Genomic DNA, 25555 nt, shown 5'->3' with positions numbered 1-25555 from the left:
TCTTGCAGCTGGTGTCTTAGCATGAAAAGCACTTAGCCCTGTGCCTAGGACAGAGTGAGCACTAATAAATGCCCAATAAGTGTGAGTGTATGTGTGTGTGTGTGTATGTATGGATGGATGGATTTAGGGAGAGCAGAGAGAGGCATTAGTAATAGGATAGTAAGGAAAAGCCTCTTGGATAGGGTAGGTGCATCCTGAGTTGAATTTTGAAGTAGAGTAAGGATTCTACTGGGTTGGGGTGAGGGCATTCCAGGCATGAGGAGCAGCCTGTACTAAAGTACCGAGAAAGGAGAGGAACGAGTGGATCTTAAGAATAATGTAACAACCAGTTATTAAGCATTTATTAGCTCTCAAGCCCTGGTCTGGGAACTGGGAGAGGTAAAAGCTCAGACAACACACCAATTCTGCCCTCAAGAAGCTTCTAGTCTATTATGGAAATATGTTTTACATGTTGGCACATATATAATATGACACACATATCATATTGCTTACTGTTTTAGGGCAGGAGAGAGGGAGGGAGAAAATCGTCTTGAGGGTTAGGGGTGTGGTGCCTCCCACCCCTGTCTGGAAAATACATGTAAAATTTTTTTGGCCCTACCTTCATAACAGAGAAGAAGTCTGAATTTTTTTCTTTTTTTTTTTATGGGTTGGTTACAGTACCTTATTGTAAAATTTGGGTTGATATTATACAATACCACACAAATATTTTATGCATTCCTGAGTTTCTAAACTTTTCCTGTGTCATCTTCTGGCCTATGCGTGTCATCTGTTGCTTTCACAAAACTCGCCTTAAATTCCCATTTAATTTCCTATGCTCACCCACAATACATTGAAACCATGATGGGGAAAATCATGATGTGGAAGGGATCACTATACTCAAAATTTTTTTAAAAAGTGAATGTTAAAAATTGTCTTTACACGTAGTTGGAAAAAACACTACTAAAAAGAAGCTTATAGTCTAACGTAACCCCAAAGCAGGATTTTTGTGCTTCTGTGACCTGCTATGGATGAGAGTCTAGGTTGGAGAGAGGTTTGAGATGGAAAGGTGAAAAAAGGAGATGATTTTTAACAGAAATAGCCCATTGCTGGCACCATGAGCTAGGTTAATCATTTCTACCTGTGAACCCTGAACTCCGTTTTGTGATGCTTTCATCTTAACCTACCACCACTGATAAGTCATTGAATCATAGATTTAGATCTGGAAATGAGCTTGGTCCTTTGGTAAGGACATCTAGTCCTTAAAGATAAGGAAACTGAGGCCTAAGAGGCCTTGCTTGTCCAGAGTCATGCAGATAGTAAGTACCTGCCAGAACCAAAGGGCTCTGTTACCAGACCCAGCCCTCTTTCCACTGTATCGTGCCTTCTCAGGTTATAGAAGGAGGCTAGGCCAGAATACTCGTTGGACCACTTCCCAGCTTCCAACAGATTCGAGGAGAGCATCGAGGAAGATTTTACTCTGGTAGATTCCTGTCAATAGGCACCATATTATAGTGGACAGCAAGCTGGCCTTGGAGCCAAGAAGATCTGGGTTCAAGTTTTGCCTCTGAGTCATAAAGGCTATGTGACTGTGGTCAGGTCACTTACCTTTTCAGGGGTCTGGGTAACTCCCTAGGAATATAAATTGCTGAGAAGGTGCTGACTTGCTTTGGTAGAGGAAATGTCCTCACTAGGGAATCTAGAGATTAGATTAGATATTCCTGGAGTCAGATTAGACAGAATCTAGAGATTAGATAGAGATATCACTAAAATTGGACTAGTTCCTATTCAGGCTCACGTCATGACTTTACAATAAAATTTAGGAGCACTGGTCCTGGAGTTCAATTTTAGCCTCAGACACTTGCTAGCTGTGTGACCTTAGCAAGTCACTTAACTGAAACCCCCCCCACCAACACCACCAATTAAACTTAGAGAAAAAAAACAAAACAAAACAAAGCAACCTTTTCTCTGTACTCTGAAATCCCGTAGCGGTCTCCTAATAAATTGCTTTTGATTGATTGATTGATATGGGATTTGGATCAGTATGGGCCACAATGGGCAAGTAGAATATCACATACTTAGGGTCATAGATTTAGAGTGGGAACGGGTCCTGGAGACAGTGATAGCAATAATAACAATGATGAGGACGCCAATACCAACAAATAGTATTTATATAGCATTGTACAGTTTACAAAGCACTTTGTACATATTCGCTCTTTTGAGCTACATGAAAGCCTTGTGAGCTAGATACTACAATTTTTATTATACTCATTTTTACAGGAGGGGAAACTGAGGCTCAGAACCATTAGATGACCTGGCCCATAGTTTCATAACCAAGTTTCTGGGGCAGTATTTGAATCTAAGTCTTTCTGACATCAAGTTCAGCTCTCTATAGAATGGTGTTTTGGCCTTGAAGTCAGGAAAACCTGGGTTCAAATCCCACCTCTGAATTCATTTGTTGTGTAAGCATGAGCAAGTCACTTGACCCTTTCCTCATTTGTAAAACAGAGACAATAATACTTCTTGTGCCGACCTCGTGGGATCGGTGTGAGGTTAAATGAGTTAATGTCTATGGATTGCTTTCCCAAGCCTTCAGTGTTGTATAAATGGCAGCTCCTATCCTTATCCACTATTCCATGCTGCCTCCCATTACCGAGTCATAGGGTCATAAATTTAGACCTGGGAGGCACCTCAGAGGCCATTTCTGACTCTTTCATTTTACAGTTGAGGAAACTGAGACCGATAGAGATTCCGTGATACTACCTGGGCTCACACAAGTAAGATCATATGATCGTTGATTTGGAACCAGAAGAGACTTCAGGGGCCATCTAGTTCCAATCATTTATCTTCTAATTAAGGACACAGAGGCCCAGAGAAAGTGACTTGCTCAAGGTCCAGCGATTAGTAAGGAACAAATCTGGGACCAGAACCCAAATTCTCAAGTCCCTTTTCCATTGTCTCTCCCTGCCTTTGAGGTCCTTAGACCCCTTTGTTATGTAGGGCACCATGCTAGTGTTCAAGGTTCCCGGCTACAGGCAAGTGTTTCTTCCTTTACAAATCTTAAAATGCGATATTGGTTTTCATTTGTATTTACTTTCCCCTACCCCATTGATGATTCTTCTCTGGTAGTCAGGCCTGTGGGACTGAGGAACTGAGGTATGGCGTGGCCTTTCTCTTTGAGCAGAAGGCCTTATTAGGCGAAGCTATTAAGATTAGACAGAGGCAATAAAGGATTCCCAGACAAATTTTGGAAGACATGCTAGAAACAGTATCCCAAGGTGACATTGCAAATGAGATCTGGCATGCCATGTGCATCTGCTAGGAAAAAGGAAAGGAAGAAACATTTTGCATAAATGAAATAAAATGTGACCTTTAAAATTTTTTTTCCGTTGACTATTTTGAGTGGGGGAGGTTGGTTTGGGTACAGGGATGTGTTTACTGGACTCCTAGAACTGTTCTTTCTAAAGCTTGATGTTCATCAAAATACATTTATCAAATTACTTCTGACCCTATGTTTTTAACCCATGTCTAGTTGAAGGTAAGCAGATTATAATTCTTTCTAATTCATTCACATTCTGAGTAACAGAAGCCTGAATTTTTTTTAATTGATAAAATATTTAGTTTCTCTCTCTTCTACCTCTACCCATCCACTGGAATAAAAAGAAAGAGAAAACCTTTGAAATAAATATGCATAGTCACATCAATAGTCATGTTCAAAAATATGTCTCCTTCTGAACTCTGAGTCCGTTACCTTTCTGTGAGAAGGTGGACAGCATGCTTTATGAGTAGGCTTTTGGAATCGTGGTTGGTGATTTTGTCATTCAGAGTTCTGAAGTCTTTCAAAGTTGTTTGCCTTTACAATCTTGTGGTTATTGTATAAATTGTTCTCCTGGTTCTTCCCACTTCATTGTGCATCAGGTTGTACAACAAGTCTTCCTAGGTTTCTCTTGAACCAGCTCTTTCATAATTTCTTACAATACAATACTATTTTATTCCATTTATACAGAATCATTTGTTCAGCCAATTCCCAGCTGATGGAGGCTCCCTTAGTTTCCACAAAAGGAGTTGCTATAAATATTTTTGTACATATTGGTAATTTTAGTGTGTCTTTGATCTCTCTGCACTATAGGCTTAGTTGTAGTACTTCTAGGTCAAAGAATACACAGTTTATTGCTTTTGGACAATAATTTCAAATTGCTTTCTAGAATGACTGTCAGTTTATAGATCCACCAATAGTACATTGATGTGCCTGTTTTCACACAGATCCTCAAATATTTGTCATTACTCTTTTTTTCAATTTTGCCCACCTGATGGGTGTGAGGTGGAAGCTCAGGGTTGCTTTAATTTGTATTTCTCTAATTAGAAGTAATTTGGAACATTTTTTTAATATGACTATTGCTCCTTGGATTTCTTCCTTTGAAAACTACTTGTTTATTTCCTTTGACCTTATATCAATTGTGGAATCACTCTCATTCTTATAAATTAGAATCCGTTTCTTAAATATTTTGTAAATGAGACTTTTATCAGGGAAATTTGCTGGAAAGATTTTTTGTCCTGTTTCCTCACTCCATTTTAATTTTAGTTTCATTGATTTTATTTGTGTAAAAATTTTTAAATTTTAAGTAATAAAAATTGTACATTTTATATTCTGGGATCCTCTTTATCCTTTATTTGGTTATGAACTCTTCCTATATCAGTCTATTTGAAAAGCAATTTCTTCTTTGCATTTATAATTTGTTTATGGTGTCACCCTTTATGTCAAAGTCAGGGATACATTTAGAACTTATCTTGGTATGTGGGATGAGGTGATAGTCCATATTCAGTTTCTGCTAGAGAAACTAGTCCAGTTTTCCCAGTAGTTTTTGTTGAATAGTGAATTCTTATACCATTAGGTGAGGTCTTTGGGTTTATCAAATACTACATTATTAGGTTCATTTGCATGTGTGTGTTGTGTATATAATCTGCTCCAGTGATCAACTTCTTTATTTCTTAAGCAGTACCAAATTTTGATCATTGCTACTTTAGAGCAAAAAGTTGAAATCTGGTACTGCTAGGCCCCCTTCTATCCTGTTCTTTTCCCCATTATTTCCATTGAGATTTTTGACCTTTAGTTCTCCAAGATAAATTTTATTTTTTTTTCTAGCTCTGTGAAATAATAGTTTGGTAGGTTATTTGGTATGATATGAAACAAGTAATTTGATTTAAGTAGTTTTGTCATTTTTATTATATTAGCTCAGTTTACCCATGAACAATTAATATTTCTCCAATTTATCTAGTTCTATTGTTATTTCTATAAAGAATAGTAGTTGAATTCATGGAGTTTTTATGTATATCTTGGCAGGTAGACTTCCAAGTATTTTGTGCATTATATAGTTATCTTAAATGAATTTCTCTTTCTGTCTTGTCCTGCTGGGTTATCTTGTTAATATACAGAAATGTTGTTGATTTCCATAGATTTATTTTATATCTAACAACTTGCTGAAGTCATTGTTTCAATTAATTTTAGTTGACTTTTCAGACTTCTCTAGTAAACCATTGTATCATCTGCAAAAGAAATAGTTTTATTTCCTCTTTACCTATGTTTATTCCTTTGATTTCTTTTTTATTGTCTTTTAGCTAGCATTTTTATATCAAATAGTGGTGATAATAGACATCCTTACTTTACCCCTGATCTCATTGGAAAGGTCTCTAGTTTATCCTTATTGCATATAATGCTGGTTCTTGATTTTAGGTGGATAACACTTATCATATTAAAGGAAGCTCCTTTTAAAAATGGCTTGCATGGTTGTCTTCAGACTTTTTTTCCCTTAGAAATTAGAAACTGTATTTACCTGAATTTTGGACTAACTGCAACTCAAATCCTGAAAGAAACAGAATCTATGTAGAATGAGAGAGTCATAATGCAGCGAGACGTCCACGTGATCTGGCCACATCTGGAGTCCTAGGTTCAGTTCTGGTGTCACGTTTTAGAAGGAGCTAAAGAGGGTCCAGAGGAATGTGAACAGGATGATGAAATCATTTCATCATCAGGAGGCATGATGGCTATATTCACTTTAGTTCAATTTGAATCAACATTTATTCAATGTAACATTTATTGAACGTTAAAAGAATACTTCTTATAGCTTATTAACTAAATGTTAGAAGAATGCAGAAGAGGGAGTAGATTTGTCCTACTTGGCCTTGTAATACAAAACAAGTTTCACTGGGTAAAAGTTGCAGAGTGAGGGACAGATTTTGGCTTTATGTAAAGAAAAATTTCTTAATGGTTGCAGCTGTCCCAACTTACATCATTTATGTGTTCTCGGCTATCACATGACTCAAAGGACCTGGATTCACTTTAGGGTATTCCCCACTTTTCTCTGGCTCCCTGCCTCTGGCCAGATAATCTCATACCACTTATGGTGATTGCCAGCAACTCTTCTTGCAAGCTCATGGTTCACAAAGATAAAAAATGAACAGGTTATTTATAGGTCAAAGAAAATGAACAGAGTGCTTAAAGAACTCATGGGAAATGATGATTCTCACCTAAAAACAACCCTCCCAAAGGCCTATGTGGCTTTGCTGTTGTTGTTTTTATTGTGGTTCAGTAATTTTTCAGTCACAGCCCCATTTGGGATTTTCTTGGCAAAGATACTGGAGTGGTTTGCCATTTCCTCCTATAGCTCATTTTACAGATGAGAAAACTGAGGCAGACAGAGTTAAGTGACTTACCCAGGGTCACACAGCTAGTGTCTGAGGCCACATTTGAGCTCAGGTCCTGACTCCAGGGCTGGACCTCACCTAGCTCCCAGCTGGTTCCTAGAAGAACTCATCAGCTCAAAGTAACAATTAATTGCATGTAAGGGACCTCTTTTGAGCTGCTTAACCAGTTAGAGGTGCTGACTCCGGGGCAGCAGATGCACTTCCCAGGTGCTAATAAAGACATTACTTTAGACTCTTGAGATATTCTGAAATGACTCAATAACAACAACAATAAACAACAGTAGCAAGAACAGGAACTCAGATCAGCGGGGACCACTCTTCACATCTTTCTGAATATGGTTATGGGTCCAGAGGAGTCAAGCAAGAGATGGCATGTATTTCAGGAATTAGAATTTTTTTAAAAAATGTCTCCATAGAGATAAGAACTAGAACCTATGGATAAGGTTCTCTCTCTGTAGAGAGAAAGCATTAGATTCTGTGTAATGTAAAAATTTCCCCATCTCCTGAATAAGTAGAATAGCCTTTCCTGGAAGGTAGTAAGTTCTTCATTACTGGTGGTCTCTAACTGAAGGCTAAATAATTATTTGTCAAGGATTTTATGTGGGAATTGATAGTCTCTTGTCCTTTCCAACTCTGAGATTCTGTGATCTTTCTTCCCTATCTTAATGAAGCAATTGACTTCTCATTTTGTCAAAAGACCTCAAAACAAATGTATTATACCCAGAGGGACATTTAAAATGACTATTTTTATCAAGAAGGTGATATAACAGATGAACCCTTTTCCTTCCAGAAATTGGCTGAAGGTTTATAGGTATGATTTCCTGTGTGCATCAATTTATATGCATATCTGTCTGTGCAGTATTTAGTGAAGGAATCGATCCAGGCATGTTGTGCGAAGGTGTAGAAAACAGGAAAAAGGCCTATAAAAATTTGACCCTTTTTAATTCTGTAGAGCACCATTAGTGTTTTTCATCTTTCATGTAGAAAGGAATGGGTTTGATAGATGGCCTTATGTGGCAACCCAGAATTGAAGTGGGAAAGATCTGATGCTGGTGGCTGAAGTTATATATTGTAGTTTTGACAGATTTTGCAGGTTGGAAAACTGAGTAGTGAAAAGCTAATGAGAGGTTTGAGGCCTTTCTCGATTAGTGGATGACTTTAACATGGAAGCAGACCTAAATATGAATGTCTTTAATGAGTTGAGGCTGGTCTTGGGCACTCTGGGCCTTTACTACAGTGTCCCAGAAGAAGTCTATGGCTGCCTTGGATTTAGGAACTGGGGATGGATTTCCATGAGCATAATCAGGCTTCTAAATGAAGTCCAATCTTATCTATAAATCAAGAATTGTTTATTAAGTGCCTCCTATGTGCCAGGCAACAAAGAGAAAATATATCTGTTTTTTCCTCCCATTCCATGTGTAATATGTATGTCTCTTATTTTGGCCATAATTTGACTCCCTAAAAAAAGTGGCAATCATTTCATGCTTTACAAATTTGCTGATGATCTGTTGGGAGGAACGACTAATGCTTTGGAAGCTAGAACCAGGAGCCTAAGAATCTTGATGGGTTAGAACAAGGGACAAGAGCTAACGATATGAAATTTAATAGGCATAATATGCAAAGCCTTATACTTGAGTTCAAAATATTAACTGTATAATTACTAAGTGGGAGAGGTATAACTTGACAATTGTTGAAAACATATATATATATATAAATATATTATAATACATATGTTATATATATATAATTATATGTTTTAGTGGATCGCAAGTTCAATATGAGTCACTAGTATAAGAAAGCAACCCCCAAGAGCTAAGATGATCTTAGGGTCCATCAATAGAAGCACAAAATCCAGAATGAGGATTGTTCTCCTGTTTCTGCTATTTCCCTCTGCATCAGTTCATACAAATTTTCCCAGGTTTCTCTGAAACTGTCGCCTTCATCATTTCTTATATCACAATATTATTCTATCCCATTCATGTACCACAACTTTATTAAGCTTTTGTGAAATGGCATGATGCAGTGCTGGGTGTGGTATTTCATCTCTATTTAAAAATTTCTGTAATTTTGGAACAATTTTACTTCTTGTTATGGCAGTATATTTAACTGGGGTTCAGCATTCCTTTTGGTGGAGTTAAGACTTTCAAGCTCATTGGAAGTGAAATATCCCACAAAACATTTTTTGGGTGGATGTTGTATGGTCTGATGAAGAAGTTGAGATCCTATAGGCTCAGCAAGCTTGCTTTTGAGAATGACCTTAATATGGTCTTGAATGAAAAGTGGTAATATCATCATTAAACATTTCCTTTGTCCAATCTTCAGTACTCTAGTCTTCGTATCGTCTTGCTTGTGACAAGACAAGGCATAGCAGTGTTTTATAAGTTACACACACACACACACACACACACACACACATATACATATATATGTATATATACAAACATAACAATTTTTTTACTGATCTCATGACAACAGTCAAAAAGAGATACTCCTACTCTCCTAGGAGAGACTTCTAGCGTCTCTCTCCTAAGCCCTAATTCCCTATCACCAGCTGCCTATTGGATATCTCCAACTGGTTGCCCCATAGACATCTCCCCACCACCCCTAAGTCACCCATTCTCTAAACTTCCTAAATCTTCTACAAACTTTTTGTGGAGCAACAGCTATTCTTTTAGTCTTCTGAATTCAAAAACCTTGAGTCGTCTTCAAATCTTCTCTGCCCTTCACCACTGTGTTCAGTTAATAGGCAAATCTTCTTAGTATTATGTCCATGATATCTCTTGCATCTAATTCCCTCTCTCTGTTCACACAACCACTCATTCAGGCCCTCATTATATCTTCCTTGTAATACACTGTAGAAGCCTCCTTATTGGACTCCCTATTTTTCCTAACTCTCATCCCATTCCCCTAATCTATTTTCCTCACTCCTATTTAAAAACCTTCAGGAAGCTCCCTATTTCTCAACCTCTGATGAAACGTCATGAACAATCTGGGTCTCAGAAAACCGATGAAGGAATAGACTTGGCTTGACATGTTAATCCCATTCCAGTTTGGTTCAAGCTCCCCCTTCCAGGTTTATTGCATATTACTTCCTTTTATCTTCCCTACTTTCTGGATCAGCCTATTGGCTGTTCCCCAAACTTGACATTCCATTTCCTGTCTCCATGCCTAAAATCTACTTCTTTACTATTGCCTCATTGAATTCCCAGCTTTCTTCGAGCATCAGCTCACACATGTGATAGTCTGGCATTTGGCTTAAACAATGACACAATTGTCAATAGCAGATGAAGGAATTTTCCTGCGGGTGGTTGATCCAGGGAGCAGGCATGAGTCTTCACCTGGGTAGCATTAGGGGAAGAAAGGCCTCTTTAAAGAGCACTTAGGAGTTGGAACTGGATGTCCAATAGATTTCTTAAACTCAGAATGCCCCAAACTGAACTAATGTTCCCTATTATTGTAGAACCATTCTGTTCCCCCATATCAAATCTATTTCCATGACCTATTGATTTTGCCTTTGTAACATTTCTACGATACACTCCCTTTTCTGCTCTGACCAGCATCATCGCTTCATGCTTGGATTATTGCAGTCGCTTGCTGGTGGGTTACTCCCTCATCAATCCACCCTCCATTCAGCCACTAAAGTAATTTTCCTAAAACACTGGACCAATCATATCAAACCATCTCCCACCCCCACTCAATAAACTCCAGTGGTTCCCTATTGCCTCCAGGATCAAAATCCTGTTTGTCTTTCATAGCCCTTCATGACCTAGAACCCTTCTACCTTTCCAATCTTCTTATATTTCACTCCCCAACATGTACTCTTCAGTCCAAGGACACCGACCTCCTAACTGTTTCATGAACACAATACTTCATCTCTCAAGTCTAAGCATTTTTACTGGCTGTCCCCCATGCCTAGAATTCCATGCACTGACTTCCTTGGCTTCCTTTAAATTCTATCTAAAATCCTACCTTCTCCAACTACTTTTTAATTCTAGTGTCTTTCTTTTGTCAATTATTTCCTATTTATCTTGTCTATATTTTGCTTTGTCTATATTCGTTTGTATGTTGTCTCTCCCATTAAATTGTAAGCTCCTTGAGGGCAGGGATTGTCTTTTGCCTCTTTTTGTATCCCTGTGTTTAGCACCGTGCCTGGCACATATTTTTTGTTCATTAGTTCAGTCATGTCCAACTCTTCGTAACTGTGGACCACAGCACACTAGGCCCTTCTAGCCTGCTCTATCTTCTGAAGTTTGTCCCAAACTCATGTTCATTGCTTCCAGGATGCTATCGATCCATCTTATCTTCTGCTGGCCCCTCCTTTTGCCTTCAGTCTCTCCTAGCATCAGGGTCTTTTCCAAGGAGTCCTGTCTTGTCATTGGCCAAAGGATTTCAGCTTCAGTTTGGATTTTTCCAATAAGTAGTTTGAAATAATTTGATCTCCTTGCTGATCTCCTTGCTGTCCAAGGGACTCTCAAAAGTTTTCTTTGGTGCCATAACTCAGCACTCAGCTTTCCTCATAGCCTAACTTTCACAGTCATACGTTACTACTGGAAAAACCATAGCTTTGACTATCCAGACTTTTGTTGACCAGGTGATGGCTCTGCTTTTAATATGCCGTCCAGATTTGCTATAGGTTTCCTTTCAAGGAGCAAACGTCATTTAATTTCATGGCTGCAGTCGGCATCTGCGATGATCTTTGAGCTCAAGAATATAAAATCTGACACTGCTTCCATTTCTTCTCCTACTATTTGCCAGAAGCGATGGGACCAGTTGCCAAGATCAAAGTCTTTTTCTTAATGTTAAGCTTCAAGCCTTTACACTCTCCTCTTTCACCCTGACCTGGCACATAATAGGTATTTAATAAATGCTTATTGATTGATTGCCCCAAGCTTGGGAGCTCCTCAGATCTGACAGAACCCATCTCTGGCTCCCCCTTGACCACCTCTACTAACTTATCTATGCAGATAACGGGAGGCCCCAGGAACTGTGCTCATTATATCTTTGTGCTGCTACTTAAATAAGGCAACAGTCGGCCATATATTTTAGACCTGATTGCTTTATGGTATCAGAATAGGACAGACTTTGAGTCTCACGCTGAAACTTTTAGATTGTGAGTTCCTTGAGAGCCTGGAGTGTCTTGCTTCTTTTTGTTTCCCTAGCACTTAGCATGGTACTTTGGACATAGTTGATGCTTAATAAATGTTTATTGACTTGTGTGCTACCCTCAAGAGGAAGTCTTTCCTTTTGTCCTCAGGTGTTAGGGCTCAGTCCCTTCTCCAATGACCATGCGTATACCTCCCACTTTAGAAGTTATATTCCACCACCTCTCGATCCCAGTAGATTATAAGCTCCTTGAGGGCAGAGACTATTTTGATGCCCAGAATTTTGTAGATGCTTCATAGATGCTTGTTGCATTTGATGGGTTGAGCCCTCCTAATGATGAGCTTTCTATTCTATAGTTTTGTGGTTGTATTCTTGTGTATACACCTGAGCAGTTTACTTGTTTTTCTGATTGTTTCAGTTAATACAACCTATTACCTTTTCTTTCAGAGTCGGGAGCAATACAGTGATGTAACAAATAAAAGCAACCAGATTTTCCTTTACTGTGCATTTTTGGACTTCAGGTATGTTATCAGTAATTTGAGATTAATAATAGTAATAGCTAACATTTATATAGCACCTACTATGTGTCAAGAGCTTTACAAATATTATCTCATTTGGTCCTCACAACAATCCTGGGAGGTGGTTGCTATTATCATCCTCATTTTATAGATGAGGAAACTGAGGCAGGCAGAGGTAACTGATTTGCCTAGAGTCACACAGCTAGGAAGTGTATGACTCTGGATTTGAACTCAGGTCTTCCTTCCTGAGTCCAGGCCAGAACTCTATATACTGTGCCACTTAGCTGCCTCTGATGGATGAAGAAGAAGAAGGAGGAGGAGGAGGAGGTGATAATGATGATGATGATGATGATGATGATGATGATGTGTCTCTGTGTGTGTGTGTGTGTGTGTGTGTGTGTGGAGTATAAGAAAAAGGATGAGAGAGAAATCTCTTAGGTGACTGGGGGTGATACTGATTATCACCAATTTTTCCTGTCTAAATCTTGTTTTTGCAGAGTAGTTTGCATGTGGTTTACCCACCTCCCCATTAGATTATAAGCTTTTAGAGGGCAAGGGCTATTTTTTGCTTTTCTTTACATCCCCAGGACTTAGCACAGTGCCTAAGTACATAGAAGGTGCTTAATAAATGCTTATTGACTGATTGTAATATGCATCCTAGGATAGGAGTTTCTGCAGAAGTGGGCAAGTCACTTAACCCTGTTTGCCTCAGTTTCCACATCTGTAAAAGGAGCTGGAGAATGGAATGGCAAACCGCTCCAGTATCTCCACCAAGAAAACCCCAAATGGGGTCAGTAGGACATGACTTAAGGACAACAACAGTCACAACCACAACTACAACAACAAATCTCAGAGGGGATGACAGGACACCAGCAGCTGCAGGTACAGGGACCAGCACAAGGTGGATGAGTGTAGAAAGAAGCCAGGGATTCTAAGAGGCGGAGATGAGGAGGTGTATCCTTTGTCACCAACAGCTATCAGTCAACAAGTCAATCATTTTCTCATTGAGCCCCATCCTTGAAGTGAGTCCTTCAAGTTCTTGAATTACTTCGATGACCTCTGAAGTCCCCTCCACCTTAGAGATTCTGAGAATCTTGAGAAATAGGACAAGAGAAATTGCTACAAGACGCTGCTGGGAAAAGATTTTTTGTAAAGATAGAAAAGACCAGGGCATGTCAAGTGTTTATAACCTCCTTTGTCTCCTTCGCCTTCTCATCAAGTTAGTCTGTCTTCATAATGTCTTTCGCATCGATTCCTTCCTATCCATCCTCAGAAAATCCTCCAGGCCCTCCCACATCACCTATTGTAGGTCATTCATCACCTTATAGCTCATTGTATTAGCATCGTCACTGGCCTCCTTGGCTGGAGTTAACCTCCCTCCCTAAGTCCTTCTGCCCTCTTCCTGCACGTTCTCTCTACTCTGCGCTTCATAAAATACAATTTGTATTCTGTTTCTTTCCTTTTGAAGAGCCCAGTATGGTTCCCCAATGCCCACAGCATCAAGTCTAAGTTTTTCTCAGGCCTAACTTTAAAGTCTCTCCAAGGGCATTACCCCAAACTCGCCTTATCTAACCTTATTAGATTGGGAGTTCCTCTAGGGCTGAGCTTGTCTTTTGCTTTTCTTTGTATTCCCAAAGCTTCTTAGCACATAGTAGGCACTTAATAAATGTTTTATTGACTGACTTCCCAGTTGTTTCTCTTTCCTAGATAACTATTTATTTGGTTGAAGCTACATGTGGCCTTCTAGGTCCTTGAGTATGGCCTTTTGACTGAGTCCAAGTTTTACAGAACAAATCCTTTTATTAAGGGGATTTGTTCTGCGAAGTTCGGATTCAGTCAAAGGGCTGCACTTGAGGAGGGCCACATGTGGCCTCGAGGTGGCAGGTTCCCCACCCCTGGAGAAGGCTTTCCTCCTTCCTTTCCACAACATAGATCAGGCAAATTCCAAGATGCCAAACCACCAGCCAGAAATTTGTGTGACTCACATCATTAAACTAACAAATAATCACTTATTAAGCGCCTACTATGTGCCACAATATTATATTATTGCATATTATATTATCTTATAATATAATATTATTACTCGCTGTTATAATTTGTTGTTTAATCAATTAGTCGTGTCTGATTCCTCATAAACCCATCTGGGTTTCTCTCAGCAGATGCTAGAGTGCTTTGCCATTTCCTTCTTCAGCCCTCCTTACAGATGAGGAAACTGAGGCAAAAAATGGTTAAGTGTCTTGCCCAGGGTCACACAGCTAGTTTCTGAGATGAGATTTGAATTCAGAACTTCTAGACTTGAAGTCCAACACTGTATCAGCTATGCCTCCTGTAATCCTCCCTGGTCTCTACTTCTTGCTTTAGGTAAAGTACACATTATCCCACAGGGTGCCTATGAAAAGCCTCCTGGATCTTGGAAGGGCATTCTATCTTCTTATCTCCCCATTCTCTATGGGCCTTAATGATTGTAAGCTCCCTGAGGGCAGAGACTTTTGATTTTTGTCTTTGTGTCTCCAACACTGAGCCAGCAGCTAGGTGGCACAGTGGATAGAGTGCAGGTCCTGGAGTCAGGAAGACCTGACTTCAAATCTTGCCTTAGACATCATTAGCTGTGCGACCCTGGGCAAGCCACTTAACCCTGTTGGCTTCAGTTTCTTCATCTGTAAAATGAGCTGGAGAAGGAAATGGCAAACCTCTCCAAAATCTTTGCCAAGAAAACCCCAAACGTGGTCATGAAGAGTCCAACGTGAATGAAACAAATGAACATCTCCAACACCTAGAACACCATCGTGCACACGATAGGTACTTAATAATTGTTATTAACAATAACAATTATGCACACAATAATTGCTTAATATATCATGTATATAATTGCATAATAATTGCTTAAGTTGTACACATAATAATTGTGCACATAGTAATTGCTTAATAATCATTTACTTGAGTTCAGGGGGCGATGTGATATAGTGGAAAGCATTTGATCTGGAATAAGAGGACCTTTTTTCAAAGCCCTCCTCTACCTCATACAACTTACAACTTGTATGACCTTGAGCGAGTTACTTTTCTTTAGGACTCAGTTTCCTTGTCTGTAAAATGAGGGGCTTGGACTCCATCATCTCTAAGATCCCTTTCAGCCCTAAGTCTATGATTCTGTGATCCATAGTATCTTATTTTCACTGACCAAGAGTCAAACTGAGCCTCCTTTCTGCACAACAATTGCCACTGAAACATATGCTGCCCATCTGTGGGATGAGCATAATGACTGCATTTCCCTTTGGTGGCAATCACATGATGAAATGCCAGTTGCTGGTAGCTGGGGGGGCTCCTTTGATTATTTGCATACTTTAATAGTCTGAGAGTATTTCTTCCTGGAACTAGTGAATTGTAGGCCGATGTAGGCTATGTGGACAATTCCCGATGAAGGCAATCTTTGCGAAGGATTCCTCCAACATGGGTTTCCATTCAACAGGACCTTGGTCCAGTTCAGTTGCTCTGCAAGGATTTATTAAAGACCTACTGTGTGCCACACACTGGGCAAACAGGGACAAAACAAAACTGTCCCTGTCTTTGAGGGGGTTACATTAAATGAAGGGAAATAACATTAGAAAAACAGAATAATAAATACAAAATGGAGGATGCCTCAGAAACCTTAGTGCAATTTTAAACAATAATAGCTTAGAACTGCACTAAGACTTTTGGGACACCCTCTATATAAAAAATAAATAAAATAAATAAATAAAATAAATAAAAAAGAGTAATTGCTGGTGTGGATGGAAGGGCACTAACAGCTGAAGGGAAGGACCAGGGAAGGCCTCTTGTAGAAGGTGCCACTTGAATCATGTTAGTGATTCTATTTTGGCTAGAATTTGGGGGTCCTAATCTTCTTGGGTTGATAGAAAACACAATTCACAACTGTAGGGGTGGATGGTATTATGAACCATATTTGAAAATAGTGAATTTTCTGATCATCTATTACATACGCAGAAAAAATTAATTTGTCGTATTTTCTATCTTGTAAAAGGTATCATAAGATTTAGAGCTGGAATTGGTTTTAGATATCTGGTTTGACCAACCCCCTTATTTTAAAGAGGAGGAAACTGATGATCCAGAGAGTTAAATGATTAGCCCCAGGTCACTGAGCTAGTCAGTGGCAAAACTAGGATTTGAACCCAGGCTTTTTGATTGCAAGGCCAGAGCATTTTCCTTTATGACATCTATTTTTTCTATGCTCTAGACCTGTCATTTCATTGGCATGTGGAACTCTCAGGAAAGAAACTTCTTCTATTAATGAAGATGGATACTTGTTCTCCAATTTATGAAGTTTTGGAGAATTATCTGGTGTTCCTGGGAGGTTAAGAGGCTTGCCTAGGTTTACATAGCCTAGAATCCAGGTCCAGTCTTGCCTGGAGAGGGGCTCAATTATGAAAGGCTTTGAATGCCAAGAGAGGCTTTCATATTTGACCTTGGATCCATATTAGCTGGGTGGACTTGTGCACGTCACTTAACCCTGTTTGCCTCAGTTTCCTCCTCTGTAAAATAAACTGGAGAAGGAAATGACAGACTACTCCAGTATCTTTGCCAAGAAAACCCTAAATAGGGACATGAAGAGTCAGACATGACTGAACAACAATAAAAACTCACGATAGGGAACCATTGGAATTTGTCTCATTTAAATTTAATTATCTTAAATTTCTAGGTGTCATATGTAAAATGATTTATGAAAAAATACATCAAAGAGATTATTGATCTAGGAATTACTAAAATTATTGACAATTTGTTGATTCACAAAATTGCTATACTCAACAGACACAAGCCGTTTATTTTACAGTGGTCTTCAACATGAGTCAATAGTTGTTTGCTTTACATTGGGTTGGGTGCTATAGAGTGGAGTCATCTTGGTGGGAGACAGTTCTCTTCTTCTGGTGTCATTATTGAAGTCAGCCTCAGACTGATTTGCTCTCCTCTGGCTCTGTGATAATATGCTGAACCGATCCCGGTCTGTCTGCCAAAATCAGACCATTCATCATGAAAACCTGTTCTTTGAAACTGCTGTAATTGGGTTTCAAAGTCATTAGGCTAACCCATCATTGGACAGCTTCTAAATTATTCCTTTCTAACTTCATCACACAGATCTCAGAGGCCTATTGAGCCTCACCCAGCGGTACAATAGTCCCCGTCACCTGCTTGCCCTCTTGTTATGTTTTCTCAGGGACATCTTATCTTAAGACTGGCTAGAATGGGCCCCATTCATTGTACCCTAATGAAAATGGTGTGGGATCATATTTTTATCAGTTAGTCATCAGAATTACCAGATTTCTAGCTGGTTAAATTTATAGCTGACATTACAATTCAAATTGAATGTTCAGCAAGAACAACCAAAGCCAATTAGTTTATTTCAGTTAGCAAAAATGATTTCTCCAAGGTGCGCCCTCCCTCCTCCCCCATGCCTTGGGATCATAGAGAGCCTTTTTCTTAGCTAATTTGTTTGTTCAAAAAAAACATTAATTTATTTTCAGAAGCTTTAGTTTCTCTTCTCCCTTCCTCACACTATAGTCATTTCCTCTCAATGATGCCTTTCCCTATTGAAACTTCCTTTGTAATCCAGAAAGAAAATAATATTTAAGCGGAACCTATTGAAGTATAGACTGGGTCCAATAGTGTATGCAACACTCTATGTCTGCAAGCCCCATCTCTAGACTGAGAGAAGAAAGATGATTTCTTTGATCAGGAATCTGATACCCAGATTGCTCATGGCAATTTATTGGCATTTGACAATCTTTTAGTGTTGTTATTGTTTCCATAATTGTCACTGCATGTGTGTGTGTGTGTGTGTGTGTGTGTGTGTGTGTGTATGCACACGCTCTTGGTTTGGCTTTCGTGGCTCTGCCTCACTTCTCACATTCCCCACATTTACTCAATTGAATTTTCAATAAGCATTTAAGTGCCCCTTAGTTGAAAGACACTGTGTGATGCTGGACAAACCATTTATCCTCCCAGTGCCCAAGGCAGCTCTTTAAGACTATAAATTGCTGAGCTGGTGCATATCTGCATAGGTAGAGGAAGTGTCCTAATTGGGTGTTCTCTATACCAATGTAATTTCCATCCATATGTTAGATGTTGCTTGTGCTTGGCAATAAAAAGAAAAAAGAAGGCAGTCCCTGCCCTAAAGGAGGGTATATTCTACTGGGGGATGCAACATCTGTGTAGATAAAGAAATTCACAATACATATACAGTAATTTCAGGGGTGATAATGAAGACAGCCCTAATAACCCAAGTCATTAATACTTTCCTTCCTTCCTTCCTTCCTTCTTTTCTCACAACTCTGGTTTCTTTGGTATAGGGAACTCATGGCGAGGAAGCTTCCTTTACCAATGCAGATGGTCACTAATTCTGTAACTTAACAGTTTTAGGATATTGCCTGAAACACAGAATGGTTAAATGACTTATCTAGGGTCATGTAGTCAGCATATGTCAGGGGTGAGACTTGAACTCAAGTCTCCTTTGTGCTAGGGTCAGCTCTTTATCTATGATTGCTCTGACATTCTGGCTCTCATTTGTTATGGTGCAATGATATTCCTTCACATTTATAAACCACTTTTTTTCCCAGTCATTTCCCAGTTTGTTTCCATTTTTTTCTCTTTTAGTTGCCACAAAGAGTGATGCTATAAGTATTTTGTCACCAATAGGGCCCTTTTCCTCATGATTGTCCCCAAGGGGGATATTGCTGTATCATTACTTAATCTCTCTAAAATAATCTGGCTTCTAGGTATGATTATTTAGTTGATTATAAATCTTCTAGGAAATGCCAACCAAGTTATGTTGCCGCTTTGCTTTGATCTTTAGCTCCGGAGAAGGCATCTGGTCTAACCAAGGCTGTGTCCTCACAGAAGGGAACCTCAACTACTCCATCTGTCGTTGTAATCACCTCACCAACTTTGCTATTCTGATGCAAGTGGTACCTTTGGAGGTAAGAACCCTTTGGTGAACAGCCTAATGTGATGGAACCATCAAAGCCCTGCCTGGTATCTCTCTTGACACAATGAAGCTTTGTTGTTTAGACAGGCAGGTGGCAATGAGCAATGGAAGACCTCCAGAACAGAGGGGTCATGACAAGTAGGAGGCTCGGTCATCTGTGCACCTAATCTTTACGGGTATGTAGAATGGGAAGGACTGTCGGTCAAAGATCACTCTTTTAGTCACAGTCAGATTTAAAGACGGTTCTGGCCAGTAGCATCATTTTCAGAAATGACTAATGATGTAACGTCACATAATGGGGCAACCTTGAGGTTTGTTCCAAGGCATACTTTGGCTCCATGAGCAGAGGCTAGATGGCTAATGATAATAAGAATAAGAATAACAACGGTAATAATGACAACTAGCATTTATGTGTGTACAAAGCACTTTTACAAATATGATCTCATCTGAACCTCACAACAACCTCAGCGAGGTAGGCGTTAATAATATCTCCATTGACACACAACCAGCCATTCTTTGGCACCAAGGCCCTATGTTCAGTGCTGTCAATACAAAGACAAAAATGAGAGAGGCCCTGTCCTCAAGGATTTACATTCTACCAGGGCTGTGGTTGAGGGATGTGTATGGGGGGGGATGTGGCATGTACACAGGGAAGTCAATAAAAGGTCTTGGGGGAGTCAGAGAAGACTTCCTGTAGGAGGTGGCATATAACAGCCTTAAGGTGAGGAGGGATTCTGTTTCTGGCATGGAAGACAACTTGTGCAATGATGTAGAAATTTGAGGTGAAATATTGAATTCAGAAAATAACTTGTAGATCAGTTTGGCTGAATGTAGAGTGATAATAACAATGATTAAAATTCATGTAGCTTTTTATAGTTTGCAAAACATATGTATCTATACACACATGTATAGATACATATATGTGTAAATACACACATATATACACATTATATGTATACATATTTTATATGCATACATATGTGTGTATATAGGTACATATATACATATATGTAACTTGATCTTCAAAACAACCTTGTGACATAAACGCTATTAATCTCCCCATTTTATATATAAAGAAATCGAGGCAAACAGGTTAATATAACCATATAACCTTTAGATTCAAACTTGGATCTTCCTAATCCCAAGTTCAGCGCTCTACTATGCTACGTTGTTGTTATTCAGTCATATCTGATTCTTGATGATCTCATTTGGGGTTTTATTAGCAAATATACCGGAGTGGCTTGCCAATTCCTTCTCCAACTCATTTTACAGATGAGGAAACTGAGGCAAACAGTTACGTGACCTGCCCAGGGTCACACAGCTAGTAAGTGTTTGAGGCCGTATTTGAAGATGAGTCTTCCTGACTCCGGGCCTGGTACTCTATCCATTGCACCACCTAAGTGCCCTGTACTAAGTTACAATTAAATAAGTCTAAGAAGGTAAGTGAGAAGTAGGTTTAGAGACCTTTAAATGGCATGTTTGCTCTTAGAGGTAGCAGGGAGCCACTAAGGCTTTTTGAAGAGAGGAGTAACTTGGTCAACCCTTTGGATAAAGAAGATGACTTTTGTTTCTATGTGAAGAATGGACTGGAGTGAGGAGAGACTGGTAGTGAAGGTGAGAGATGATGAGTGTGGATTTTGGTGGTGGCCATGTGAGAAGAAAGAAAGGGACAGATGCCCAAGATGTTATGGAGGTACAATCAACAAGACTTGGAAACTGATTGAATATGGCAGACAGTGAGGGGGGTGGGGAGAGGGAAGCTTCTTGAGCAGACGAGTGAAATTTGAGTCGTGAACCTGAATGAATAAATGTTAAGGAACTTGCCTGTGGGCGCATAACTAATAAGTGTCAGAAGCTCTTTCTGACTCAGAGTCTAACATTCTACCCATTAGGCCAGGCCAGGTGGTATAGTGGATAGAGTTCTGGCCCTAGGGCCAAGAAGACCTGGGTTCAAATCCAGCCTCAGACACTTATTCCATATGTGACTCTGGGCAAGTCACTTTGCTGCTATTTGCCTCAGTTTCCTCATCTGTAAAAAACCTCTCAGGGTTGTTGTGAAGATCAAATGAGATAACATTTGTAAAGTACTTTGCAAACCTTAAAGCACTATATTAACGCTAACTATTATTATTATTATTATTATTACCTAGCTATATTATTTTGCCATGTTGCTGCTGCTGCTAAGAGGCATGGCCTAATGGGTAGTCAGCCTTGAAATTAAGAAGACCTGGGTGAACCCTGCCTCAGAGGGATACTGACGGTGTGACATTGTGATTCTGACAAGTCTCAGGGTCCCAGGCAATTCTCTAAACCTAGAGATTACAGACCAGGTGCTGGTCAACATTAGAATAAGGATTTTATCTCTATGGGACTTTCCTCAACAAAAAAATCACAGGTCTGTATGATGATGATGATGATGATGACAATGATGAAGATGGTGATACAGGAATTATCTGTCTTTTACAAATGAGGAAACCAAGGCTTAGAAGGGTTAAATGACTTCATGTGTTATATAAATGTGAACCATTGCTTTTAGAAATTTATTCTTTTTCCTTTCAAGAACTGCCATGCCAAATATCCTTTTAACATGTAAAATAAATTTTAACACAAAGTATTCATTTTTTTCAAGTAACTGTAAAATAAATTTGTATTCAGCCAACAAATAATGCCAACAGTGAGTAATCGTTGCCTAGAATGAACGCATAGCAAATAAAATGTAAGGCCGGTATAAAAATAAATGGCACAGAAAGACAACATGTGCAGAAATCAGATAAAAGCAGCAGCCGTGAGCGGCAGTTATGGGGTACGATGGAGAGGGCAGGCCTGAGAGTTGGGAAGACCTGAGTTCAGGTGTGTGATCCAAGGCAAGTCACTTGGTCTTTTTCAGTCTCAGTTTCCTCATCTGTAAGTGGGGATAATAATAGGATCACTTACTTCCCAGGCTGGTGGTGAGGATAAAATGAGATAACACATGTAAAGAGCTTTGCGAACCTTAAGTATTAGATAAATACTAGCTATTATTATTATTATTATCATTATTATTACATAAATAGATAACAATATCCACTAAATCACTGCCACATGCTCATAAATACCATCTTACCAAATACATCTTGTGGGTTAATACGTTAATCTTTGTATTCAAGTAGCCCATCCTGGTCCCTCTCAATGAAAGTACTTTCTTTCAGAATCTCAATTTCTTCTGTGTACATCACATATGGACAAATTTTGATGAGTATGTGTCATCTGTGAGCTCCTTGAGGGCAAGGCATGGACTGCTTTTGCCTTTCTTTGAATCCCTAAGAGATAGTCTCATTTGCTTACCAAATCATGTTCTCATGGTTCAGTTGTATCCAACTATTCATGATCTTGTGGGCCACAGCACATCAATATGGTCCACGGGGTTTTCTCGGCAAATATACTGCAATGGTTTGCCATTTCCTTTTCTAGCTCGTTTTACAGATGAGGAAACTGAGGCAAACAGAAGTTAAATGTCTTCCTCAAGGTCACACAGTGAGTATCTGAGGCTGGTTTTGAACTGAAGTCTTCCTGACTCCAGGCCTGGTGCTCTATCCAATGAGCTACCTTGCTGGCTCCGGTCAAATAGTATATACTTAATAAAATGACTTGACTTGCCAGGCAATTAGAACTTAGGAAGTACAATGGGTTGATGATGAGAAGGAATATCCAAGGTGGGGATGGGGGGGGGATCTTTGAAAAGTCACCCACAAGAAAGGAGGTAATTTGGAAGCCTGGGGAACTTTTTTGAGGAGATGGACAGCAGCATGGGGCATTGGGAGGACAGCTGGAAAGCAGCTGAATGGGGAGATTTTAGGGTGCCAAGGACCACCTTTATGGATGTTGGTTTTTTTTTAACCAGGAGAGGGCTTGAGCTATAATTAGCTTTTATAGCCATCTGGCACAGAGGGAGAGCTTGATAAATGATTGTTGACTGACTGGCTGGCTAGCCACTGTAGAACAAGGAAACTATGGGAGATGATATTTTATAATTATTAATCCATACTTAGGTAGAGGACCATGTTAGCTTATCCCCACTGTTCCTTTTAACTCTGGCACTCTGAATCTAAGAATGGGGCCAGAATCTTTTGGTGGATTTATTCCTTGGGTGAAGGATCATATCATATCAATACTTAAAGAAACTAATTCACGGGGGCAGCTAGGTGGCACAGTGGATAGGGCACCAGCCCTGAAGTCAGGGGGACCTGAGCTCAAATCCAGCCTCAGACCAAACACTTGACACTTACTAGCTGTGTGACTCTGGGCAAGTCACTTAACCCCAATTGCCTTAAAAAAAAAGGAAACTAATTCAGAAATGGCAAACCACTCCAGTGTCTTTGCCAAGAAAACTCCAAACAGGGGCACGAAGAGTCAGATGTAACTAAAAAATGACTGGACAACATTCAACTGTAAGGTGAAATACTGATGCTGAAGTTTAAATACTCTGGTCACATAATGAGAAGATGGGGACTCATTGGAAAAGACATTAATGTTGGGAAAGATTGAAGGCAAAAGGAGAAGGGGATGGCAGAAGATGAGATGGATAGATAGTGTCATGGAAACAAAGAACATGAACTTGGGCAGACTTTGAGAGATAGGGGAAGATAGAAGGGCCTGGTGTGCTGGGGTCCATGCGATCATGAAGAGTCATACATGACTGAATGACTGAACAAAAACGACAAGAATAGAGGGATCATGGCAGCATCTGGATAGGACCTTGGCTATAGAGCGAAAAGGGACCTCAAAGACTATCTAGTGCCATTTAATACAGAAGGACCCTGAGGTCTCAAGATATAAAGTTATTTGTTCAAGGTCACACAGGTAGTAAATGTAAAGTGACACAAAAGTCAGAATTCAAACCCAGGACTTCTGACTCCAATACTTTGTTCCATAGCACCTCAGTCTCTCTCTTAGTAGTGAATGGAATTAATGCAACTGGGGAAGCTAGAATCCTAGACTGAGATCAAGAAAGGACCAAAGAGGTCATCTGGTTTAGTATCATAGATCTAAGGCCAGAAGGGGCCTTAGAGGTGATCTCTTTCAACCCTTCCATTTTACAGATGGGAAGACTGAGGTCCAGGGAGCTTTTGGTGACTTGCTCTAAGTTACCACTTTGGAAATGGAATTTGAACTTGACTCCTTTGAAACCACAGCCAGTGAATCAAATGAAACAACATATGTAAAGCACTTTGCAACATTAAGGTGCTCTATAAATACAAGCTCTAATAACTCATACTGGGCCAAGCTTCCTCTCTTCACTATATAGTTGAGAGATCAAGATCAAAACTTGCTTTTCTGGATCCAACAGACCAGAGCTTTGCTAGGAGTTGTACTAGAGAGGGCAGCTACGTGGCTCAGTGGAGAAAGCACTGGCCCTGGAGTCAAGAGGATCTGAGTTCAAATCTAGTCTCAGACACTTACTAGCTATGTGATCCCGGGCAAATCACTTAACCTCCGTTTTCCTTAATCTACTGGAGAAGAAAATGGCAAGAACCACTCCAAAATCCTTGCCAAGAAAATGCTATGAACAATATCGATGTTCTATGGTCCATGGTGTCCCTAAGAGTTGAATACAATTTAACAACAACAACTGCTACTGGTGTGTGCAGTTGAGTCTGTGCTGGTGGTAGGGAGGATGGATTGGGGCCTTTATGTATGTAAATATCCCTCACTGATCACATACACCATCTTAATTCTTTGCATTTGAAGGCTAGACTCCCCTTGGTCTTGATAGCATAGCCATGGCTATGTCTGGGTAGACCATGGCTCTGACCGCCATGTTATCAGATGATGTGATCTTTTTGCTAAGGTGTGGTTCTTAATAGTCCATGGCTGAAGTCAACCATACTGAGGCCTAGCCTTAGATGAGCCAAATGCTGGACTGCCAGAGGGTATTAAGCAATCCTGGAAGGCCATTTGCAAACTCACATTTTCTGCCAAAGCCCTTCCAGTGTTTACCCTCCCTTGGAGGGTTCTGTGACAGCTGATATAGAGTGCTGGAAAGCTAGTAAATGTATTGCTTGGTGCTCTGTTTATTTACTATGGTCTAATCACTTACCCTTGGGGCCCAGGCAAGGAACTTGGTTTGTGTACTGTGTACCCAGAGCTACCCCTCCTGGCTCAGGGCTCCTTCACAGAGCTGTTCCAGGGTACCTGAGCCTCGAGGCAATAATTTCTTGGACGAGGACAGCTCCCCGGGAGGTTAGTGTGAAGATCTGAGGGAAGAAATGAGCTCAGAGGCTGTCTTCCAAGGACATTCCCTGGT

The 25555-nt window shown here is 39.8% G+C and overlaps 1 protein-coding gene across 2 annotated transcripts in view; it reads left to right on the top strand.

Annotated features, from left to right (window-relative positions):
- Window positions 1-25555, top strand: part of ADGRD1 (adhesion G protein-coupled receptor D1) — a 473701-nt gene that overhangs the window by 252171 nt on the left and 195975 nt on the right. For both annotated transcript variants that reach the window (XM_027844234.1, XM_027844233.1), the window contains 2 exons: window positions 12229-12302; window positions 19141-19264. In XM_027844234.1, the coding sequence (XP_027700035.1) occupies window positions 12229-12302; window positions 19141-19264 (198 nt within the window). The remainder of the gene's footprint in view (window positions 1-12228; window positions 12303-19140; window positions 19265-25555) is intronic.

This window comes from Vombatus ursinus, unplaced genomic scaffold, assembly GCF_900497805.2.
Source record: "Vombatus ursinus unplaced genomic scaffold, bare-nosed wombat genome assembly UNPS02014935.1, whole genome shotgun sequence".
NCBI lineage: Eukaryota > Metazoa > Chordata > Mammalia > Diprotodontia > Vombatidae > Vombatus > Vombatus ursinus.
This window is presented reverse-complemented; position numbering and strand designations above follow the sequence as displayed.